The sequence below is a fragment of the Mustelus asterias genome, chromosome 6, assembly GCF_964213995.1.
Source record: "Mustelus asterias chromosome 6, sMusAst1.hap1.1, whole genome shotgun sequence".
Classification (NCBI taxonomy): Eukaryota; Metazoa; Chordata; class Chondrichthyes; order Carcharhiniformes; family Triakidae; genus Mustelus; species Mustelus asterias.
The window spans coordinates 137,601,843-137,624,036 of NC_135806.1; the positions used below are offsets into that span (position 1 = coordinate 137,601,843).

The window sequence follows — 22,194 nt, forward strand, 5'->3', positions numbered from 1 at the left end:
GTGATTCCTGGGCCTCCTGCCATTTTATTCTCCCCCCTGCCCACCATCGAACATGCTGGCAGGGACTTGGGAGAATTCTGTCCTCTGGATTTGTATTTCCTCATACCAGACGCAATCCTGGCAAATATGCATTATACCCTTGTGATGTAATATCCTTTCTATAGAATAGAACGTAATACTTGACACAATAATTTAACCTGGGTTCGATTCCCGGCTTGGATCACTGTCTGTGTGGAGTTTGCACATTCTCCTCGTGTCTGCGTGGGTTTCCTCCGGGTGCTCCGGTTTCCTCCCACAGTCCAAAGATGTGCAGGTTAGGTGGATTAGCCATGCTAAATTGTCCCAGGAGTGTCAGGAGGACTAGCTAGAGTAAATGCATGGCGTTATGGGGATAGAGCCTGCACGGGGTTGTGGTCGGTGCAGACTCGATGGGCCGAACAGCCCCCTTCTGCACAGTGGGATTCTATGATTCTATGTTTTGAAATATAGCATGAAGAGAGCAGAGTATGAGAACAGCTTTTAAACATAGCTAAAAGTGGGTTCCTGGTACTTCTGGGTTCAGTTCAATGACATGAACAATTTGGATATAGGCCTCTAGGGAGTAATGTTGAAGTTTCATCTGACAGCAAGATAAGAGGTATCTCAGTTGCAAATGGATATTGATAAGATGAGGGATAGGGCTGAAAGTGGCATGTAGAAATCAATGTCACTTAGTGTGACATCATCAATTTTGTCTAAAATTAGCAATGACCGTATTCTGAAGGGCATTGGGTTGTTTTACTACTTTACAATGACATTATATAAATGCAAGTTATTGTCGATGTAGGTTTCATGCTGTGTCAGAGAAAAGAGATTTGGGGTTACAAGTTCACAGGACATAGACAGGGTAAGGGTTTAAAGCAAAACCTAATTGAATTTTTGATTTCTTAAAAATAGAATAGAATATACATACTAAGAAGTAATGAGGCTATATTGAACCTTAATAAGATCTCAGTTAAATTATTGTGTCAAGTATTACATTCCATACTATAGAAAGGATATTACATCTAAAGGGTATAATGCAGATTTGCCAGGATTGCGTCTGGTATGAGGAAATACAAATCCAGAGGACAGAATTCTCCCAAATCCTTGCCAGCATGTTCGATGGTGGGCAGGGGGGGAAGAAAATGGCAGGAGGCCCAGGAATCACACCAGTGTGAATTTGCAGCGGGAAATCCGGTGGTGCCTGCCATGTGAGTTGGAAAACCCACCAGACGAGGGCGTGAACCTCATTTGCATCCTGTTAATACGATGCAGATCAAAGCCCGATCCCCCTGCCAGATTCCCTACGATGCTGCAGGGGAAACATGTCAGCATGAAACATGGTCGGAATAATGTGGCACACAGATCCCTTGGACTACCTCTGGAGTTCAGGATGGAGGTCACCTACAGCCCTATTTTTAATCATTTTACGGGATGTGGCTAGATCAGCATTTTTATTGCCCATCTCTAATTGCTCTCCAGTAGGTGGCGGTGAGCTGCCTTCTTGAACCGCTGCACTCCTTGAGGTGGAGATACACCGACAGTACTATTAATGAGAGAGTTCCAGGATTCTTCACTGACCCAGCGACAGTGAAGAAATAGCATTATATTTCCAAGTCACAGTGGTGAGTGGCTTGGAGGGGAACTTCCAGGTGGTGGTGTTCCCAGGTATCTGCTGCTCTCGTCCTTCTAGAAGGAAGTGGTTGTCGGTTTGGAAGGTGCTGCTTAAGGAAGCTTGTTGAGTTCCTGAAGGCATTTGTAGATGGTACACACAGCTGCTGTCATTGGAGCTGTAATCATCCAGGCAACAGGGAACAGGCAACATTACACTCCTGACTTGTACCTTGTAGATGGTGGACAGGCATTTTGGGGTGGGGGGGGGGCGGGTGGAGGTCAGGTAGTGACTTACTCGCTGGAGGGTTCATAGCCTTTTACCTGCTCTGGTAGCCACAGTCCTATAGAATCCCTAAATCCCTACAGTGCAGAAGGAGCCATTTGGCCCATCAAGTCTGCACCGACTCTCCAAAAGAGCATGTTACCCAGGCCCACTACCTCCCCCCCTCCCCAAACAACTGTACTACCATGCCACCTCCACACTAGCCCCTACCCCACTCTTTTGGAAAGTCCAGTTCAGTTTCTGATCAATGCTAACCCCCAGGATGTTGATAGTGGAGGATTCAGCGATGGTAATGCCATTGAATGTCAAGGGGTGATGGTAGATCCTCTCTCGTTGGAATGGTCATTTCCTGGCACTTGTGTGGCGCGAATGTTATTTGCCATTTGTCAGCCCAAACTTGGATATCATCCGGGTCTTGCTCCATTTGGACATGGGCCAGCATAGCCGTGGGTTGGGGAAACATTTGCAGGTGGACTTTCCAAATGAGGGGGTCCATCTTCCAGCCTCAGAATGTTCCTGGAGATCCATCTTCATTCTCAGGAGGCTCATCTTCTGATCTCAGAGTGCTCCCAGAGAATTATTTTCATTTTCAGGTTGTTAACCTTCTTTCTTAGAAGGTGATGTTGGATGCCTTTTCAATATGGCACCTGGACATAACGACGGACTAATTGGCATTCAGGCCTCTCCCGCCACTGAATATGGTGCAAAATACCCAGGTGCATAAATAATGAGGTTGGAGCCAAAAGAGGTTGCATATTTTCCCGCCAGCTACTGCAGCGGGAAACTCTCTCGCCATGGCACTTAATCTCAAAATGGGAGAATTCCACCCAAAGACTTATAAAATTAGGTCTTTCTATGGAAGGAGACATAATACAAAATAAATGCTGGAAAAGGACACAGATAAAAGACTAATGCAATGCATCTCAGTGTGATTAGTCACATGACATGCTGTGACAGCATCAGGGGCATTCATGGTTTTTATCTCTCTTCCATGTTGGACTTCAATCAGGCAACACCTTGTAAATAAATCTGCATTGAGTTGGTCCAAAACCTACAGTGTGGCACCTTAGAACATAGAACATTACAGCGCAGTACAGGCCCTTCGGCCCTCGATGCTGCGCCGACCAGTGGAACCAATCTAAATCCCCTCTAATCTATACTATTCCAATATCATCCATATGTTTATCCAATAACCATTTGAATGCTCTTAATGTTGATGAGTCCACTACTGCTGCAGGCAGGGCATTCCACGCCCTTACTACTCTCCGAGCAAAGAACCTACCTCTAACATCTGTCCTATATCTCTCACCCCTCAATTTAAAGCTATGGCCTCTCGTGCTAGCCATCACCATCCGAGGAAAAAGGCTCTCACTATCCACCCTATCTAATCCTCTGATCATCTTGTATGCCTCTATTAAGTCACCTCTTAACCTTCTTCTCTCTAACGAAAACAACCTCAAGCCCCTCAGCCTTTCCTCATACGATTTTCCCACCATACCAGGCAACATCCTGGTAAATCTCCTCTGCACCCTTTCCAACACTTCCACATCTTTCCTATACTGTGGCGACCAGAACTGTACGCAATACTCCAAATGCAGCCGCACCAGAGTTTTGTACAGTTGCAGCATGACCTCCTGGCTCTGAAACTCAATCCCTCTACCAATAAAAGCTAACACACTGTACGCCTTCTTAACAACCCTATCAACCTGGGTGCCAACTTTCAGGGATCTATGCACATGGACACCCAGATCCCTCTGTTCATCCACACTACCAAGTATCTTACCATTAGCCCAGTACTCTGTATTCCTGTTACTCCTTCCAAAGTGAATCACTTCACACTTTTCCGCATTAAACTCCTTAGCAGTTATTGTTTTGTTCTTACTGCTGGTCAAAACATATAACAAGTAAACATAAGAAATTTAAAACCGAAAGCAAAGAGACGCTTTCATTTTAAGTTATTCGTTCATGGGATGTGGACAAATGCTGGGAAGGTCAGCATTTATTGCCCGTTGGTAATTGCCCTCAAGAAGGTGGTGATGGTGAACTGCTTTCTTGAGCAATCACAACTATATTTGGCTCAGAAGAGTAACACTCTCTCTCCACAGATACTGCCAGACCTGCTGATTTGTTCCAGCATAAGGGGTGCAAGTGATGTAGAGGTATTGTCACTGGACTAGTAATGTAGACACCTAGGGTAATTCTGGTGACCGGGTTCAAATCATAGAAACCCTACAGTGCAGAAGGAGGCCATTCGGCCCATCGAGTCTGCACCAACCACAATCCCACCCAGGCCCTACCCCCATATTTTACCCGCTAATCCCTCTAACCTATGCATCCCAGGACTCTAAGGGGCAATTTTTAACCTGGCCAATCAACCTAACCCACACATCTTTGGACTGTGGGAGGAAACCAGAGCACCCGGAGGAAACCCACGCAGACACGAGGAGAATGTGCAAACTCCACACAGACAGTGACCCGAGCCGGGAATCGAACCCAGGACCCTGGAACTGTGAAGCAGCAGTGCTAACCACTGTGCTACCGTGCCGCCTTGGCAAATGGTGGAATCTGAATTCAATAAAAATCTGGAATTAAAAGTCTAACAATGACCATGAAACCATTGTTGATTGTCATTAAAAGCCAATCTGGTTCACTAATGTCCTTTAGAGAAGGAAATCTGTTGCTCTTACCTGGTCTGGCCTACATGCGATTCCACACCCACAACAATGTTAATGCCCTTAAATGACCTCGGGAATGGACAATAAATGCTGGCCTAGGGAGCGATGCCACTACCAACAAACATTTATTTTTAATGTTGTGTTTATTTCACAACTATCTTCCTTTAACTGGTGGAAAGTTTGCCTCTTGGTCCCTGTGATTTCAATTTTGTCAGGATTCCTTGATACCGCTCTACGTCAAGGGAGTCACTCTCATTTCATGGCTGGCATTCACTTCTTTTGTTCATTTTTGAATAAAAGCTGTAATGTGTTTAGTGCTTAGTAGTTCATAGAATCCCTACAGTGCAGAAGGAGGTCATTCAGCCCTTCGAGTCTGCACCGACTCTGACAGAGTATCTTATCCAGGCTCCCTTCCCTCACCCTATGCCTGTAACCCACACATTTAACATGGTTAATCCATCGAAGACATGAAGGGGCAATTTTTTACTATGGCCAATCCACCTAACCTGCACATTTTTGGACTGTGGGAGAAACCAGGGCACCAGAAGGAAACCCACATAGACACGGGGAGAATATATAAACTCCATACAGACAGTCACCCAAGGTTGATTTGATGTATTATTGTCATGTATTATTTTTACAGTGAAAAGTATTGTTTCTTGCACGCTATACAGACAAAACATACCGTACTTAGAGAAGAAAAGGAGAGATTGCAGAATGTAGTGTTACAGTCATAGCTAGGGTGTAGAGAAAGATCAACTTAATATGGGAAGAGACTGTTCTTGAGTTGGCTGGTACATTTCCTCAGACTTTTGTATCTTTTTCCCGGCGGAAGAAGGTAAAGTGTACTACAGGCCCCCCAACAGCCCAAGGGAAGTGGAAGAATGGATATGTCAGGAGATACTGGATAGGTGCAGGAAAAATAGGGTTGTTGTAGTGGGAGACTTCAATTTCCCTGGTATAGACTGGAAATCGCTGAGGGCAGGGACTCTGGATGGGGAGGAATTTGTAAAATGTGTACAGGAGGGTTCGTTGGAACAATATGTAGACAGACCGACTAGAGAGGGGGCTATACTGGACCTGGTACTGGGGAATGAGCCCGGTCAGGTCTTCAAAGTTTTGGTAGGGGAACATGTGGCAAATAGTGACCACAATTCTGTTAGCTTTAGGATAGTGATGGAAAAGGATGAGTGGTGTCCCAAGGGTAAGGTGTTGGATTGGGGGAAGGCTAACTTTAGTGGGATCAGGCAGAAATTGGCAGCTCTTGATTGGGAGAGGCTATTTGAGGGTAAATCCACATCTGGTATGTGGGAGTCTTTTAAGGAACAGTTGTTAGGGCTACAGGACAAGCATGTGCCTGTAAAAAAGAAGGATAGGAAGGGTAGGATTAGAGAACCGTGGATAACCAGGGAAATTGAGGGACTGGTCAAAAAGAAAAGAGAGGCGTATGTTAGGTCCAAGCAGCTAAAAACAGAGGGAGCTCTGGAGGAGTACAAAGAAAGTAGGAAAGTACTCAAACGGGGAATTAGAAGAGCAAAAAGGGGTCACGAAATGTTCTTGGCAGACAGGATTAAGGAGAATCCCAAGGCATTTTATTCATACGTTAGGAACAAAAGGGTTGTTAGGGAAAAAATCGGACCTCTCAGGGACAAAAGCCCAAAGAAGTAGGGGAGATCCTAAATGAATACTTTGCGTCGGTATTCACAAAGGAGAGGGATGTGTTGACTGAGAGTGTCTCGGAGGGGAGTGTTGAACCGTTGGAGAAAATCTCCATTACAAAGGAGGAAGTGTTAGGTTTGTTAGAGAATATAAAGACTGACAAATCCCCAGGGCCTGATGGAATCTATCCAAGGCTGCTCAGGGAGACGAGAGGTGAAATCGTTGGGCCTCTGACGCAAATCTTTGTCTCGTCACTGGACGCAGGTGAGGTCCCAGAGGATTGGAGGATAGCTAATGTGGTCCCATTATTTAAGAAGGGTAGGAAGGATAACCCAGGTAATTATAGGCCGGTGAGCTTGACGTCCGTGGTGGGGAAGTTGTTGGAGAAGATTCTTAGAGATAGGATGTATGCGCATTTAGAAAGGAATAAACTCATTAACGATAGTCAGCATGGTTTTGTGAGAGGGAGGTCATGCCTCACTAACCTGGTGGTGTTTTTTGAAGAAGTGACCAGAATGGTTGACGAAGGAAGGGCCGTGGATGTTGTCTATATGGACTTTAGTAAAGCGTTTGACAAAGTCCCTCATGGTAGGCTAGTGAAAAAGGTTGGATCTCATGGGATAAAGGGGGAGGTGGCTAGATGGGTGGAGAACTGGCTTGGTCATAGAAGACAGAGGGTGGTAGTGGAAGGGTCTTTTTCCGGCTGGAGGCCTGTGACTAGTGGTGTTCCGCAGGGCTCTGTATTGGGACCTCTGCTGTTTGTGATTTATATAAATGATCTGGAAGAAGGAGTAACTGGGGTGATCAGTAAGTTTGCGGACGACACAAAACTGGCAGGACTTGCAGACAGTGAGGAACATTGTCAGAGGCTACAGAAGGATATAGATAGGCTGGAAATTTGGGCAAAGAAATGGCAGATGGAGTTCAATCCTGATAAATGCGAAGTGATGCATTTTGGTGGGAATAATGTAGGGAGGAGCTACACGATAAATGGAAGAACCATAAAGGGTGTAGAGACGCAGAGGGACCTGGGTGTGCAAGTCCACAGATCTTTGAAGATGACGTCACAGGTGGAGAAGGTGGTGAAGAAGGCATATGGCATGCTTGCCTTTATAGGACGGGGCATAGAGTATAAAAGTTGGGGTCTGATGTTGCAGATGTATAGAACGTTGGTTCGGCCGCATTTGGAATACTGCGTCCAGTTCTGGTCGCCACACTACCAGAAGGACGTGGAGGCTTTGGAGAGAGTACAGAGGAGGTTTACCAGGATGTTGCCTGGTATGGAGGGGCTTGGTTATGAGGAGAGATTGGGGAAATTGGGGTTGTTCTCCTTGGAAAGACGGAGGATGAGGGGAGGCTTAATAGAGGTGTATAAAATTATGAAAGGCATAGATAGGGTGAACGGTGGGAAGCTTTTCCCCGGGTCGGTGGTGACGTTCACGAGGGGTCATAGGTTCAAGGTGAAGGGGGGGAGGTTTAACACAGATATCAGAAGGACATATTTTACACAGAGGGTCGTGGGGGCCTGGAATGTGTTGCCGGGCAAGGTGGTGGAGGCGGACACACTGGGAACGTTTAAGACTTATCTAGACAGCTATATGAACGGAGTGGGAATGGAGGGATACAAAAGAGTGGTCTAGTTTGGACCAGGGAGCAGCGCGGGCTAATTGTTCTTTGTTTCTCGTTTCAAGGCTTCATTCTATGATCATCTTGCTGGTGCCAGTACAGAGCGAGACTGCGGATAGTTGGGAACCTGTCTCGGGGGCAGGGAATTCAGATGGTGTTCGTAAAGCAGAAGTGGAAATGAATAGGGTTGGGAAGCATTTTCTGATCAGGGCCAGTGTGATCTCCTGGACTCGTTTCGATCGCCACAGGGGATCGGAGAGGAATTTCACAGATTTTTTTTTCCCCATATTGGCCCTGGGGTTTTCACTCTGGGTTTTCGCCTCTCCCTGGAGATCACATGGTCTGGAATGGGGGGGTGGGGGTGAGTTAATAGGTTGTGATGAACAAAGCATCGTAGCTGTGAGGGACAGCTCGGTGGATAGGATATTAGGATGTAGATAGGCTGGAAAATTGGGCGGGGATCCTGGATTCAGGATTCAATCCTGGACCGGGGAGCGGCGCGGGCTTGGAGGGCCGAAGGGCCTGTTCCTGTGCTGTATTGTTCTTTGTTCTTTGAGAATATGTCCAGGGTGCGTTGGGTCTTGATTATGCTGGCTGCTTTTCCGAGGCAGCTGGAAGTGTAGGCAGAGTCAATGGATGAGAGGCTGGTGTGCGTGTTGGATTGAGTTTTGTTCATGACTCTTTGTAGTTTATTGCGGTCTTGAACAGAGCAGAAGCCATACCAAGCTGTGCTACAACCAGAAAGAATGCTTTCTATGGTGCATCTGTAAAGGTTAGTGAGAGCCGTAGCGGACATACCAAATTTCTTTAGCCTCCTGAGAAAGTAGAGGCGTTGGTGGGCTTTCTTAACTCTAGCGTCGGTGTGGAGGGACCAGGACAGGTTGTTGGTGATCTGGCCATCTAAAAATTTGAAGCTCTCGACCATTTCTACTTCGTCCCCATTGATGTGGATAGGGGCATGCCCTTCAGTATGCTTCCTGAAGTCGATGACAATCTCCTTCATTTTGTTGACATTGAGGGAGAGATGCATGGTTCTCTAGGTTTGTTATACCTTCCTATTATCCAGGATAATAGGAAGGTGTAACAAATGGAGAACCATGGACAACCAGAGACATTCAGGATACAATGAGAAGGAAAAGAGAGGCTTTTAACAAGTATAAGGGGAGTAAGTTTGCGGAGGCATTAGTGGAGTACAGAAAGTGCAGGATGGAGCTTAAGAAATCAAGTAGGAGAGCAAAGAGGGGATATGAGAAAGCTCTGGCTGGTAAAAGTAGGGAAAATCCTAAGATATTCTGTAAGTATATCAATCGGAAGAGGCCAACCAGGGAAAGAGTAGGACCCATTAGGGACTAAGGGGAAATCTGAGGGTGGAGGCAGAGGACATTGATAGGATGTTAAATGAATTTTTCACATCGGTCTTCACCCATGAGAGTGAGGAGGCAGTTATGGAACTTGGGAAGAGAGACTGTGAGGCTCTAGAGAAGATTATCATAGGGAGTGACAAGGTATTAACAAAGAACAAAGAACAGTACAGCACAGGAAACAGGCCCTTCGGCCCTCCAAGCCTGTGCCGCTCCTTGGTCCAACTAGACCAATCGTTTGTATCCCTCCATTCCCAGGCTGCTCATGTGACTATCCAGGTAAGTCTTAAACGATGTCAGCGTGCCTGCCTCCACCACCCTACTTGGCAGCGCATTCCAGGCCCCCACAACCCTCTGTGTAAAAAACATCCCTCTAATTTCTGAGTTATACTTCGCCCCTCTCACCTTGAGCCTGTGACCCCTCGTGAACGTCACTTCTGATCTAGGAAAAAGCTTCCCACTGTTCACCCTATCTATCCCCTTCATAATCTTGTACACCTCTATTAGATCTCCCCTCATTCTCTGTCTTTCCAGGGAGAACAACCCCAGTTTACCCAATCTCTCCTCATAGCTAAGACCCTCCATACCAGGCAACATCCTGGTAAACCTTCTCTGCACTCTCTCCAATGCCTCCACGTCCTTCTGGTAGTGCGGCAACTAGAACTGGACGCAGTACTCCAAATGTGGCCTAACCAGCATTCTATACAGCTGCATCATCAGACTCCAGCTTTTATACTCTATACCCCGTCCTATAAAGGCAAGCATACCATATGCCTTCTTCACCACCTTCTCCACCTGTGTTGCCACCTTCAAGGATTTGTGGACTTGCACACCTAGGTCCCTCTGTGTTTCTATTGGAGGTATTGGCGGGCTTAAATGGGGACAAATCTCCAGGTCCAGATGAATTGTGTCCCAGGGTGTTGTGGGAGGCAAGGGAGGAAATTGCAGAGGCTCTGACCCAAATTTTTAATTCCTCCCTGGCCACCGGGGAGATGCCAGAGGACTGGAGAACAGCTAATGTGGTCCCACTATTTAAGAAAAGTTGTAGAGACAAGTCAGGGAACTACAGACCAGTGAGTCTTACGTCTGTGGTTGGGAAACTACTGGAAAAGATTCTGAAGGAGAGAATCTATCTCCATTTGGAGAGGCAAGGTTTGATCAGGGGTAGTCAGTACGGTTTTGTCAGAGGGAGGTCATGCCTAACAAATTCGATTGCATTTTTTGAGCGGGTAACCAAGTGTGTGGATGAGGGTAGTGTGGTTGATGTAGTTGACATGGATTTCAGCAAAGTCTTTGACAAAGTCCCACATGGGAGACTTATTAAGAAGGCTAAAAGCAAAATACTGCGGATGCTGGAATCTGAAACCAAAATTATTATTATGGTTATTAAGAAGGCTAATGCACATGCGATACAGGGTGATCTGACAAGGTGGATACATAATTGGCTTAGCAGTAGGAGACAGAGGGTGGTGACAGATGGCTGCTTTAGTGACTGGAGGCCAGTGACCAGTGGCATACCACAGGGATCCGTGCTGGGCCCCCTATTGTTCGTCATTTATATAAATGACATAGATGACTATGTGGCGGGCAGGATCAGTAAGTTTGCCGATGACACAAAGATTGGCCAGGTGGTTAACAGTGAGCTTGGGTGTCTTGGGTTACAGGAAGATATAGACGAGATGGTCAAATGGGCGGATAAGTGGCAGATGGAATTTAAAGTTAAAGTTTCTTTATTAGTCACAAGTAAAGCTTACATTAACATTGCAATGAAGTTACTATAAAATTCCCCTAGTCGCCACAGTCTGATGCCTGTTCAGGTCAATGCACCTAACCCCCTGAAAAATGTGAGGTGATGCACTTTGGAAGGAGTAATTTGACAAGGAAGTATACTATAAAAGGTCTAACACTGGGAGGTTTCGAAGAACAAAGGGACCTTGGCGTGTTTGTCCATAGACAAGGTGGAAAGGCAGGTTAAGAGGATGGTGAAAAAGGCATATGGCACACTCGCCTTTATCAATCGGGGTGTAGATTAGAAAAGCAGAGAGGTCATGATGGAGTTGTATAGAAGTTTGGCGAGGCCACAGCTGGAGTACTGCATGCAGTTCTGGTCACCACATTATAGGAAGGACATGAACACAATGGAGAGGGTGCAGAAGAGATTTACCAGGATGTTGCCTGGGATGGAACATTTAAGTTATGAAGAGAGGTTGGATAGACTTGGGTTGTTTTCACTGGAGCAGAGAAAACTGAAGGGTGACCTGATTGAGGTGTTCAAGATTGTGAGGGGCATGGACAGGGTGGATAAGGAGCAGCTGTTCCCCTTAGTTGAAGGGTCAGTTACAAGGGGACACAAGTTAAGGGGTGGGAGGTTTAGGGGGATTGGAGGAAAAACTATTTTACTCAGAGGTGGTGAGGGTCTGGAATGCACTGCCTGGGAGGGTGGTGGAGGCGGGATGCTTTACATCCTTTAAAAAGTACCTGGATGAGTACTTGGCACGCTAGGCTATGGGCCAAGTGCTGGCACATGGGATTAGGTGGGCAGGTCAGGGCATTTCATGTGTCGGTGCAGACTCGATGAGTCAAAGGGCCTCTTCTGCACTGTAGTATTCTGTGATTCTGATTATTGTTGTCACACCAGCTCACCAGATTCTCTATCTCTTTCTTGTACTCTGTCTCATCATTTTTGAGATCTGACCCACTACGGTGGTGTCATCAGCAAACTTGAAAATTGAGATGGAGGAGAATTTGGCCACACAGTCATAGGTACATAAGGAGTATAGTAAATTGAACCCAAGTCCCTGGCACTGTGAGGCAGTTGTGCTAACCATTGTGCCACCGTGCCATCCTGGCAGTTCTGGCAGCTTCATTCTGACCAATGGTGATCAGGCTATTGGTGATCAACTGCTGCTTAGAATCATAGAATCCTACAGTGCAGAAAGAGGCCATTCGGCCCATCAAGTCTACACCAACCACAATCCCATCCAGGCCATATCCCCATATATTTATCCACTAATCCCTCTAATCTATGCATCCCGGGACACTAAGGAGCAATTTAGAATAGCCAATCAACCTAGCCCGCACATCTTTGGACTGTGGGAGAAAACCAGAGCACCCGGAGGAAACCCACGCAGACACGAGGAGAATGTGCAAACACAGACAGTGACCCGAGCCGGGAATCGAACCCAGGTCCCTGGAGCTGTGAAGCAGCAGTGCTAACCACTGTGCTACCGTGCCGCCCATTGTGCTTGATAGCAGGTTCAGTGACAACTTCTATCACTTTGCTGATGGTTGAGAGAGGACTGATGATGTGGTAGATCATTCCAACACATTCCTTGCTGGTTACCCACAATTTGCCCTCCATAAACTTGAAGTCTTCCAAACCTCTACTGCCTGAGTGTTCACTCACAGCAAGTCTCTTTCCACTTTCAGTCTTGTGCTTGCTGACCTAAACTGAATCCTGGTCAAGACGCATCTTGATTTTAAAACTCTCATCCTTATATTCAAATCTCTCCATGTCCTCTCCATCTCTGTAATCTCCCGCAGCCCCACGATCCTCTAATTCTGACCTCTTGGGCATTCCCAACTATAATTGCTTCACCAAGCCTTCAATTGCCTAGGCCCCAAACCACATCCTCCTCCCCCACCTCACTTTCAAGACACTTCTCAAAACCTATCTCTTTGATCAAGTCATCTGGGCGGCACGGTAGCGCAGTGGTTAGCACTGCTGCTTCACAGCTCCAGGGTCCCGGGTTCGATTCCCGGCTCGGGTCACTGTCTGTGTGGAGTTTGCACATTCTCCTCGTGTCTGCGTGGGTTTCCTCTGGGTGCTCCGGTTTCCTCCCACAGTCCAAAGATGTGTGGGTTAGGTTGATTGGCCAGGTTAAAAATTGCCCCTTAGAATCCTAAAATGTGTAGGTTAGAGGGATTATGTGGGGGTAGGGCCTGGGTGGGATTGTGGTTGGTGCAGACTCGATGGGCCGAATGGCCTCCTTCTGCACTTTAGGGATTCTATGATCTATGATCTGACCTAATATCTCCTTCTGTATCTCAGTGCCATACTTCGTTTTATAATGCTCCTGTACATTTCCTTACGTTAAAGTTATTGTCCTTGTTCATAATTGGTTGATTTGGACTTGCCCTACTTTTGGGAACTGAACATGCATGAAAATGCATGGGTGACATGGTGGCACAATGGTTAGCACTGCTGCCTCATAGCGCCAGGAACCTGGGTTCAGTTCCGGACTTGGATCACTGTCTGTATGGAGTTTACACATTCTCCCAGTGTCTGTGTGGGGTTGCTCTGGGTGCTCCGGCTTCCTCCCAAAGTCCAAAGATGTGTGGGTTAGGTTGATTGGCTATGCTAAATTGCCCCTTAGTGTCAAGGAGATTAGCAAGGTAAATATGTTGGGTTATGGAGATAGGTTAGGGACAGGTTGTTATCGGTGCAGGCTCAATGAGCCAAATGGCCTCCTTCTGCACTGTAGGGATTCTATGATTCTATGAAATGTTATTGAATAGGTGCCAGTGTTGTTGCTGTGCTGGAACAGCTTAGCTCAAGACACAGCTAATTCTGCAGTACCATCTTCAGTACGAAAGATGGCACATAGTAGGGGTCCATAGGCTCCACTATATCCAGTGTACTCAGCTGTTTTCTTGATATCATAGAATTCCCATAGTGCAGAAGGAGGCCATTCAGCCCATTGAGTCTGCACCAACTCTCTGACAGCGCATCTTACCCAAGCCCTCTCCCTCACGCTATCCCCATAATCCTATATGTCTAACATGGCCAATCCATCCAACCTTCACATCTTGGGACACTAAGGAGCAATTTACCATAGCCAATCTACTTAATCTGCACATCTCTGGACCTTGGGAGAAAACCGGAGCACCCGGAGGAAACACAGGGTGAACGTGCAAACTCCACACAGTCACCCAAAGCTGGAATTGAACCTGGATCCCTGGCGGTGTGAGGCAGCAGTGCTAACCACTCTACTACCGTGCCACCCAGAATATCACATGAATGAACCAAACTGAAGCAGTTCATGTTCAAATGCCACAAGATCTGGACAATATCCAGGCTTGGGCTGACAAGTGGCAAGTAACATTTGTGCCACACAGATGCCAAGCAATGACCAACACCAATAAGAGACACTCTAACCACCGCCCCTTGACATTCAATGGTGTTACCATCACAGAATCCCCCACTGTCAACATCCTTGGGGTTACCATTGACCAAAAACTCAAATGGACTCACCACATAAACACAGTGGCTACAAGAGCAGGTCAGAGGCTAGGAATACTGCGACGAGTAACTCACCTCCTGGCTCCCCAAAGCCTATCCACCATCTACAAGGCACAAGTCAGGAGTGTGATGGAAGAATCCCCACTTACCTGGATGGGTGCAGCTCCAACAACATTCAAGAAGCTTGACACCATCCAGGACAAAGCAGCCCACTTGACTGGCACCACATCTACAAACATCCACTCCCTCTACCACAGACATTCAGTAGCAGCAGTGTGTACTATCTACAAAATGCACTGCAGCAATTCATCAAAGATCCTTAGACAGCACCTTCCAAACCCACGACCACTTCCATCTAGAAGGACAAGGGTAGCAGATACAGGGGAACATCATCACCTGCAAGTTCCCCTCCAAGCCACTCACCATCCTGACTTGGAAATATTTTGCTGTTCCTTTGCTATCGACGGGTCAAAATCCTGAAATTCCCTCCATAACGGCATTGTGGGTCAACCCACAGCACATGGACTGCAGCGATTCAAGGAGGCAGCTCCCCACCACCTTCTCAAGGGCAACTAGGAATAGACAATAAATGCTGGCCAGCCAGCAACACCCATGTCCCACGAAAAAATAAAAATAAATTAGCTGAAGAGTGATGTCTGAGATATGAACATAAGGAATAGGAGTAGACCATATGAGCACTTACGCCTACTCTGCCATTAAATATGATCATGGTTGACCTTGTGCCTCAACTCCTATCAATTTCCCATACCCCTTGATTCTCTGAAAGAACAAAAATCTGGCTATCTCAAACTTGAATATACTCAGTACTGGAGCATTGACAACACTCTGGAGTAGACGATCCCAGAGATTCACAATGCTGTGAATGAAGAAATCTCTTCTGATCAATACTAAATGATTGACTCCTTACACTGAGACTGTGCCTGGGATAGTGGGACTTCAGGAAGGGGCTAAAATGAGCTGTTTGTAACAGCACCGTCTTATAGGAACATTGGACTTAGGAGCAGGAATAAGCCATTTGGCCTTTCGAGCCTGCTCTGCTATTCAACAAGATGATAGTTGATCTGATTGTGGTCTTGACTCCACTTTCCTGTATTCCCGGCATAACCTTCACTCCCTTGTCTATCAAAAATTGAAATCAGCCTTGAATAAGTGCAATGGCTCAGGTCCCACTGCTTTCTGGGGAAGAGAATTCCACCAACTAGCAATTTCTCCTCATCCCAATCTTAAAAAAAAACCTCTTATTCTTAAACTGTGTCTTCCACAAGTGGAAACTTCCTCTGGGTATCAATTCTGTCGTCCCCTCAGGATCTTGAGTGTTTCAATATGATCACCTTTCATTCTTCTGTACGCCAATGAGTACAGGCCAAACTGTTCAATCTTTCTTCATAAAATAAGCTCTTCACTCCAGGAATGAGATGAGTGAACTTTCTCTGGACTACTTCTAATGCAATTATATCTTTTTTCAAATAAGTACACCATAACTGTACCCAGTATTCCAGATGTGGTCTCATCAATACCCTATATAACTACAGTAAAACTTCCTTACTTTTACATTCTGTTCACCTTGCAAAAAATGCCAACATTCCATTTGCCATCCTAATAACTTGCTGTACCCACACACTAATATTTTGTGTTTTATGTACCAGGACACCCAGTACCCACTGTAGCACTGAGTTCTGCAATGTTCCTCTATTTACATAGTATACTGCTGTGATGATATTTCATGTTTAAGGGGAATGTTTTAAGACTCAGTTTCGTTTGTAGGCAGTCAGTATGTATGGAAGAAATACAGCTCAGATGCTGGGAAAGCAGGATGATTAGTCATTTTAGCCATGTAGTGTTTATTTAAGAGAGAGCTAATGGATTTTTGTTTACAGATGAAAAGGTCCCCTGGGTTTTTTTGATTAAAGGAATAGAAGCTAGGGTTTTTGTTTATGTATACAGGATCATGTGATAGTCTGGTTAATGGGAGGAGCTGGGTATGTAGCAGAGAGAGAAAAACAGCTTTATGTTCAATTTCTGGCTGGGGTTGTTTAAATTCAGAAGTCTACAATTTGCTCTGAAAATCAAAATCTTCCTGAAAGCTTCAAGGTTATTCACAATTTATAGCAAGTATGTCTGGGTCCGGTAACTGTATTTAAAGTGGCATTTGAGTCTAAGAGAACTGTTACTTATTTGGAATTGAAATAGTGATAAATTAGAACTGTTTCCTTTCATTTTTTAACTATTTTCAACTGTTAAAAGGTAAGCTGCTTCATTTTATTAGAGTCATATTTGAACTGTGTTATTAATAAAACATGTTGTGTTAAAAAAAATCTCTAATTTGTCAGTAGAATTACTCCTGGAGCGAAGCATCCAACCACATATATGCCAAAAATAAAATAAAATGATGGGGGTCTTATCTAGCTTTACACTATATCTTGGGGTTTGAATCCAGGACCCTAACAATGCTTTTCTATTCTTCCTGTCAAAGTGGACAAGTTTAAATTTTCAAATTTTCCCACATTATACTCCATCTGCTAATTTCTGCCCACCCTTTAACCTCTTCTACACTCCTACACTTCAGTGAGGAATGTAGAAGAGGTGCTCTTCTACATTCCTCACTGAACCAGGGCTTGTCCCCTAGCTCGATGTTAATGATAGAGTGAGAGATATGTCCTCTTTACACAAATAAACTATGCTGTGGAATTTGCTTCCAGGGTTAGTAATTGAGTTGTTGCATGAAGGAAATGCTTTGCAAGTATATGGGAACAGGATGAGTAAATGTGTGTAGAACAAGATCTGGACAATATCCAGGCTTGGGCTGACAAGTGGCAAGTAACATTCGCGCCACACAATTGCCAGGCAATAATCATCACCAATAAGAGACACTCTAATCACTGCCCCTTGACAATCAATGGTGTCACCATCACTGAATCCCCACTGTCAACATTCTTGGGGTTACCATTGACCAGAAACTCAACTGGATTCGCCACATAAACACAATGGCTACAAGAGCAGGTCAGAAGCTGGGAATACTGCGACGGGTAACTCACATCCTGACTCCCCAAAACCTATCCACCATCTACAAGGCACAAGTCATGAGTGTGATGGAATACTCCCCACTTGCCTGGATGGGTGCAGCTCCAACAGCACTCAAGAAGCTTGACACCATCCAGGACAAAGCAGCCCACTTGATTGACACCACATCCACAAACATCCACTCCCTCCACCACCGATGCTCAGTAGCAGCAGTGTGTACCATCTACAAGATGCACTGCAGCAATTCACCAAAGATCCTTAGACAGCACCTTCCAAATCCATGACCACTTTCATCTAGAAGGAGAAGGGCAGCAGATACATGGCAATACCACCACCTGCAAGTTCCCCTCCAAGCCACTCACTACCCTGACTTGGAAATATATCGTCATTCCTTCACAGTCGCTGTGTCAAATTCCTGGAATTCCCTCCCTAACGGCATTGTGGGTTAACTCACAGAACATGGACTGCAGCGATTCAAGAAGCCAGCTCACCAGCACTTCTCAAGGGTAACTAGGGATAGGCAATAAATGCTGGCCAACCAGCGAGGTCCACGTCCCATGAATGCATAAATAAAACTGTTCACATGGAAGGTAGGCTGTCAAAGCATATTGATGAGGACATAAACAGTTTACTTGAGACATCAAGTACACATCAATTATATAAATAATTTATATCAAACCACTTACTGCAAGGGTGTTGTTGGAAGTGTGTTGTGCTTTGGAAACTTAGGTTTAACAGCAACAGGTGGTGGTTTGGCCAAAGCTGAAGGTCCCTTTGGCAACAGTTCTGGTTTGTATAGTTTAGGCTTAACATGTACAGTTTCAGATGAAATTGATAACAACATGAGTTTGTCGCCCGCACTAGATATTTTGGGCATAGGCACTGGAGGAGATTCAGTGCTAGATCCTTTGCTCAAAGGCACTGCAGGAGGTCCAGCACCAGAACCTCTGTTCACCAACCCTGAAGGAGATCCAGCACTAGTTTGTTTGCTCACAGGCAGCAGAGGAGGTCCTGCGCTATATCCTTTCTTCACGGACTCTGGAGGAGGTCCAACATTAAGTTCTTTGGTCACGGGCACTGGAGGAGGTCCAGCACTAGATCCTTTGTGGATGGGCAGAGATGAAGGTGCAACATCGAGTGATGTCCTTTTTCTAGTCATCTGTTGTAAATGCATGTTTAAATCCATTGGAAAGTTCCTTTTCACTTTCATATCAGAGTCTATAGTTTCTGAAAGTCTCCTCGGTTGCTCCTTTTCACGAAAAGTCGGTTTTAAATGTACAGGAGGGGGTTTTGGGCAGCCTGGTGATGCACTGGAAGATGGATGTCTCGGCACTGCACTATTTTCAGTTTTTGCAGGGAAGGGAGAAGACAAATGATCCTGTAGTGAATTTGGTAATTCCTCTTTTATAACAACCAACCCATGTGATGTGCGTCGTTGATGGGGAGGTGGCAGAGGAGGTAGTGGTTTTTTAATGCTTCTTCCTGGCTGGATCGGAGAAGAATTCAACACATGACGAAAATCTAAACACATTGGAAAGAGAAAAAGAGTATTCCACTTCACTGATAAAGCCACTGAATTGCCTAATAAATTACTACAGAAACAATCTGCAAATAGTAATTTTTTTCACACCTTCCTGCAAATTAAGAAATTAACTGATTTAATATATTTTACAAACTTTAGCGCTTCTGATTGTGTTAATTGAATAAATGGACATAAATGGACAGTCCCAACATTGGGCCTTACAGCAATCTTATTATAGTTCTTTACGCATACGATAATAGCAATTGTACTTCAAAAAAGCAATTCACTGCCTGCTGCATTTGGGGATTATTTTTTTGAGATGAGATACAAGACAAGACAGACAGACTTGCATTTCTGTAGTGCCTTTTACCACCTCAGAACATGCCAAAACTTATATTTACGGTATATAGCACCGTAAATCTAATAAAATGTTTCTAGGTGCTTCACAGGAGCACTATGAAACAAACTATGACACAATGCCACAAAAGGAGATATTGGGGGGATTTTCTGCACCCCCTGTGACATATTTCGTGGTGTTGGAGGTGACCCATCATTGGCCAGCAGTGGGATTTTCCGGTCCCGCCTCTGTCAATGAGGTTTCACATTCTATGCACCCCCCCACCGCCAGTAAACCCATTATAGGAGTTTGCTGTCACCAGGGCTGGAAGATCCCACCAGCGAGAATGGCCAGAAAATTCCAGCCATCGGGTCAGATGACCAAAAGGTTGTTTAAAAACATGGTTTTTAAGGAATGTCTTAAAGGACAAAACCAACTTAGAGAGGTGGGGAGGTGTAGGTAGTGGCCTAGGCAACTGATGGCATAGCTACCAATGATGGAGCAATAAACGCACAAGAAGCCAGAATTGAAGAGAGCAGATCATAGAATCTGTACAGTGCAAAAGGAGACCATTCGGCCCAGTGAGTTGGCACTAACTCTCCAACAGAGCATCTTACCCAGGCCCTATCCCAGTAAGCTGATGTATTTACCCTATTAATCCCCCTAATCTACTCATCTTGGGACACAACAGGACAATTTAGCATGGCCAATCCACCTAACCTGCACATCTTTGCATTGTGGGAGGAAACCGGAGCACCCAGAGGAAACCCACGCAGACACTGGGAAAACGTGCAAACGTCATATAGACAGTCACCCAAGCTTGTAATCGAACCTGGGTCCCCAGCGCTGAGGCAGCAGTGCTAACCACTCATAGAATCATAGAATCATAGAAACCCTACAGTGCAGAAGGAGGCCATTCGGCCCATCGAGTCTGCACCGACCACAACCCCACCCAGACCCTACCCCCACATATTTACCCACTAATCCCTCTAACCTACACATTTTAGGATTCTAAGGGGCAATTTTTAACCTGGCCAATCAACCTAACCCGCACATCTTTGGACCGTTCTTGGAGGATTGTGGAGCCAGAGAAGATTACAGAGATGGGAAGGGAAAAGTTATGGAAGAATATGGAGACGTAAGATGAGAATTTTAAAGTCAATGCATTGCTTGACAAGGAGCCATTTAGGTCAGTGAGCACAGAGGTTATAGGGGAAATTGAGGATATGACCCGCTTGCTTCCAAAGCGATTTACAACTAATGAAGTCTAGGCACTGTTGTAATGTAGGAAATGCTGCAGCCAATTTGCACACAGTAAGCACAATGTGATGGTGGCCAGCTAATCTGTTTTTAAGTGATGAGGGCTGAAGGATAAATATTGTCCATGGCACAGGGTAATTCATGTGAAATTTTTCTTCTTCAAAAGTAGAATAAAGGTATCTTTTACATTCACCTGAGATAAGGATTTAACGACTCATTAGAAAGACAGCATCTCTGACAACGCAACACTCTTAATTCTATACTGAAGGGTCAGTCTGAATCATGTGCTCCAATTTTTGGAGCAGGATTTGAACACGCAACCTTCTGTCTCAAAAGCCAAGAGTGCCACCACTGAGTCACCTCTGAAACCTCAACGTTTCAATACAAATTTCTTTTTTAATAATTATTATCATTTATTTTAAATTTTGATTGATAGAAGTTAAGAAATTTAACTTTGCAATGATGTCAGAATACATAGAACATAACATATTACCAGTGGCCAAACAATCTCTACACTGTTCCGAGACTGCACAGATAACCCTCTATGATGGTGGTTGAATAGATTTGGTCTATACTCTCTGGAGTTTAAAAGAATGAGAGGAGATTTTATTGAGGGGGCTTGACAAACTAGCTGCCGAGAAGTCGTTTCTCCTGGCCACAAAGTCAAAAGCTGTTCGATATAGTCTCAGCATTAGGAGTCAATTATGTAAGCCTGAGATGAGGAGGAATTTCTTTGTTCACAGAGTTGTAAATCTTTCAAATTCTCCACATCAACGGGCTATCTGCTCAGTCACTGAGGATATCCAAGGTTGAGACTGATTGATTTTTGGACACAGAGGAATCAAGGAAATTGACCTCAATTCAGTTTCCTACTCAATGACGGGCCTGATCTTATTGAATGGTGAAGCAGATCCCAAGGGTAGGTAAGGCCTATTGTTACTCCAAATTATTTCGTGCTTGTGGTCTTTTTTCTACCTAACATAAAATGGTACTGAAGTAAAATGATTGGGATGGTTCATTACCTTCTGATTCTGGGCTTACATGGAGTCCATCTGGTCTCAGATAGTCATCCTCATCCTCATCATCATCATCATCATCTGCATAATCTGAAAAAGACAATTGAATTCTCTAAGAATACACAAAAGAAAAACACAGGGTTGAGGATTCCTCTGGGTACTCTATACTTATAAATATTTCCTCCGTTTAATAGCTTGCTACGCTGCTGGAAATATTCATAGAACATAGAACAGTACAGCACAGTACAGGCCCTTCGGCCCACGATGTTGTGCCGAAACTTTTCCGAAACCAAGATCGAGCTATCCCACTCCCTATCATTCTAGTGTGCTCCATGTGCCTATCTAATAACCGCTTCAAAGTTCCTAAAGTGTCCGACTGCACTATCACTGCAGGCAGTCCATTCCACACCCCAACCACTCTCTGAGTAAAGAACCTACCTCGTACATCCCTCCTATATCTTCCACCACAAACCTTATATTTACCCCCTAGTAACAGCTACATCCACCCGAGGAAATAGTCTCTGAATGTCCACTCT

General features: G+C 45.1%; 1 protein-coding gene across 1 annotated transcript in view; it reads right to left on the minus strand.

The window, feature by feature from the left end:
- The window catches only part of sh3bp2 (SH3-domain binding protein 2), a 156,083-nt gene that overhangs the window by 19,444 nt on the left and 114,445 nt on the right, over positions 1-22,194 (minus strand). Inside the window, exons 7-8 of the mRNA XM_078215191.1 lie at positions 21,665-21,748; positions 18,210-19,044 (exon numbers count right to left, since the gene is read on the minus strand). Of these exons, the coding sequence (XP_078071317.1) occupies positions 18,210-19,044; positions 21,665-21,748 (919 nt within the window). The remainder of the gene's footprint in view (positions 1-18,209; positions 19,045-21,664; positions 21,749-22,194) is intronic.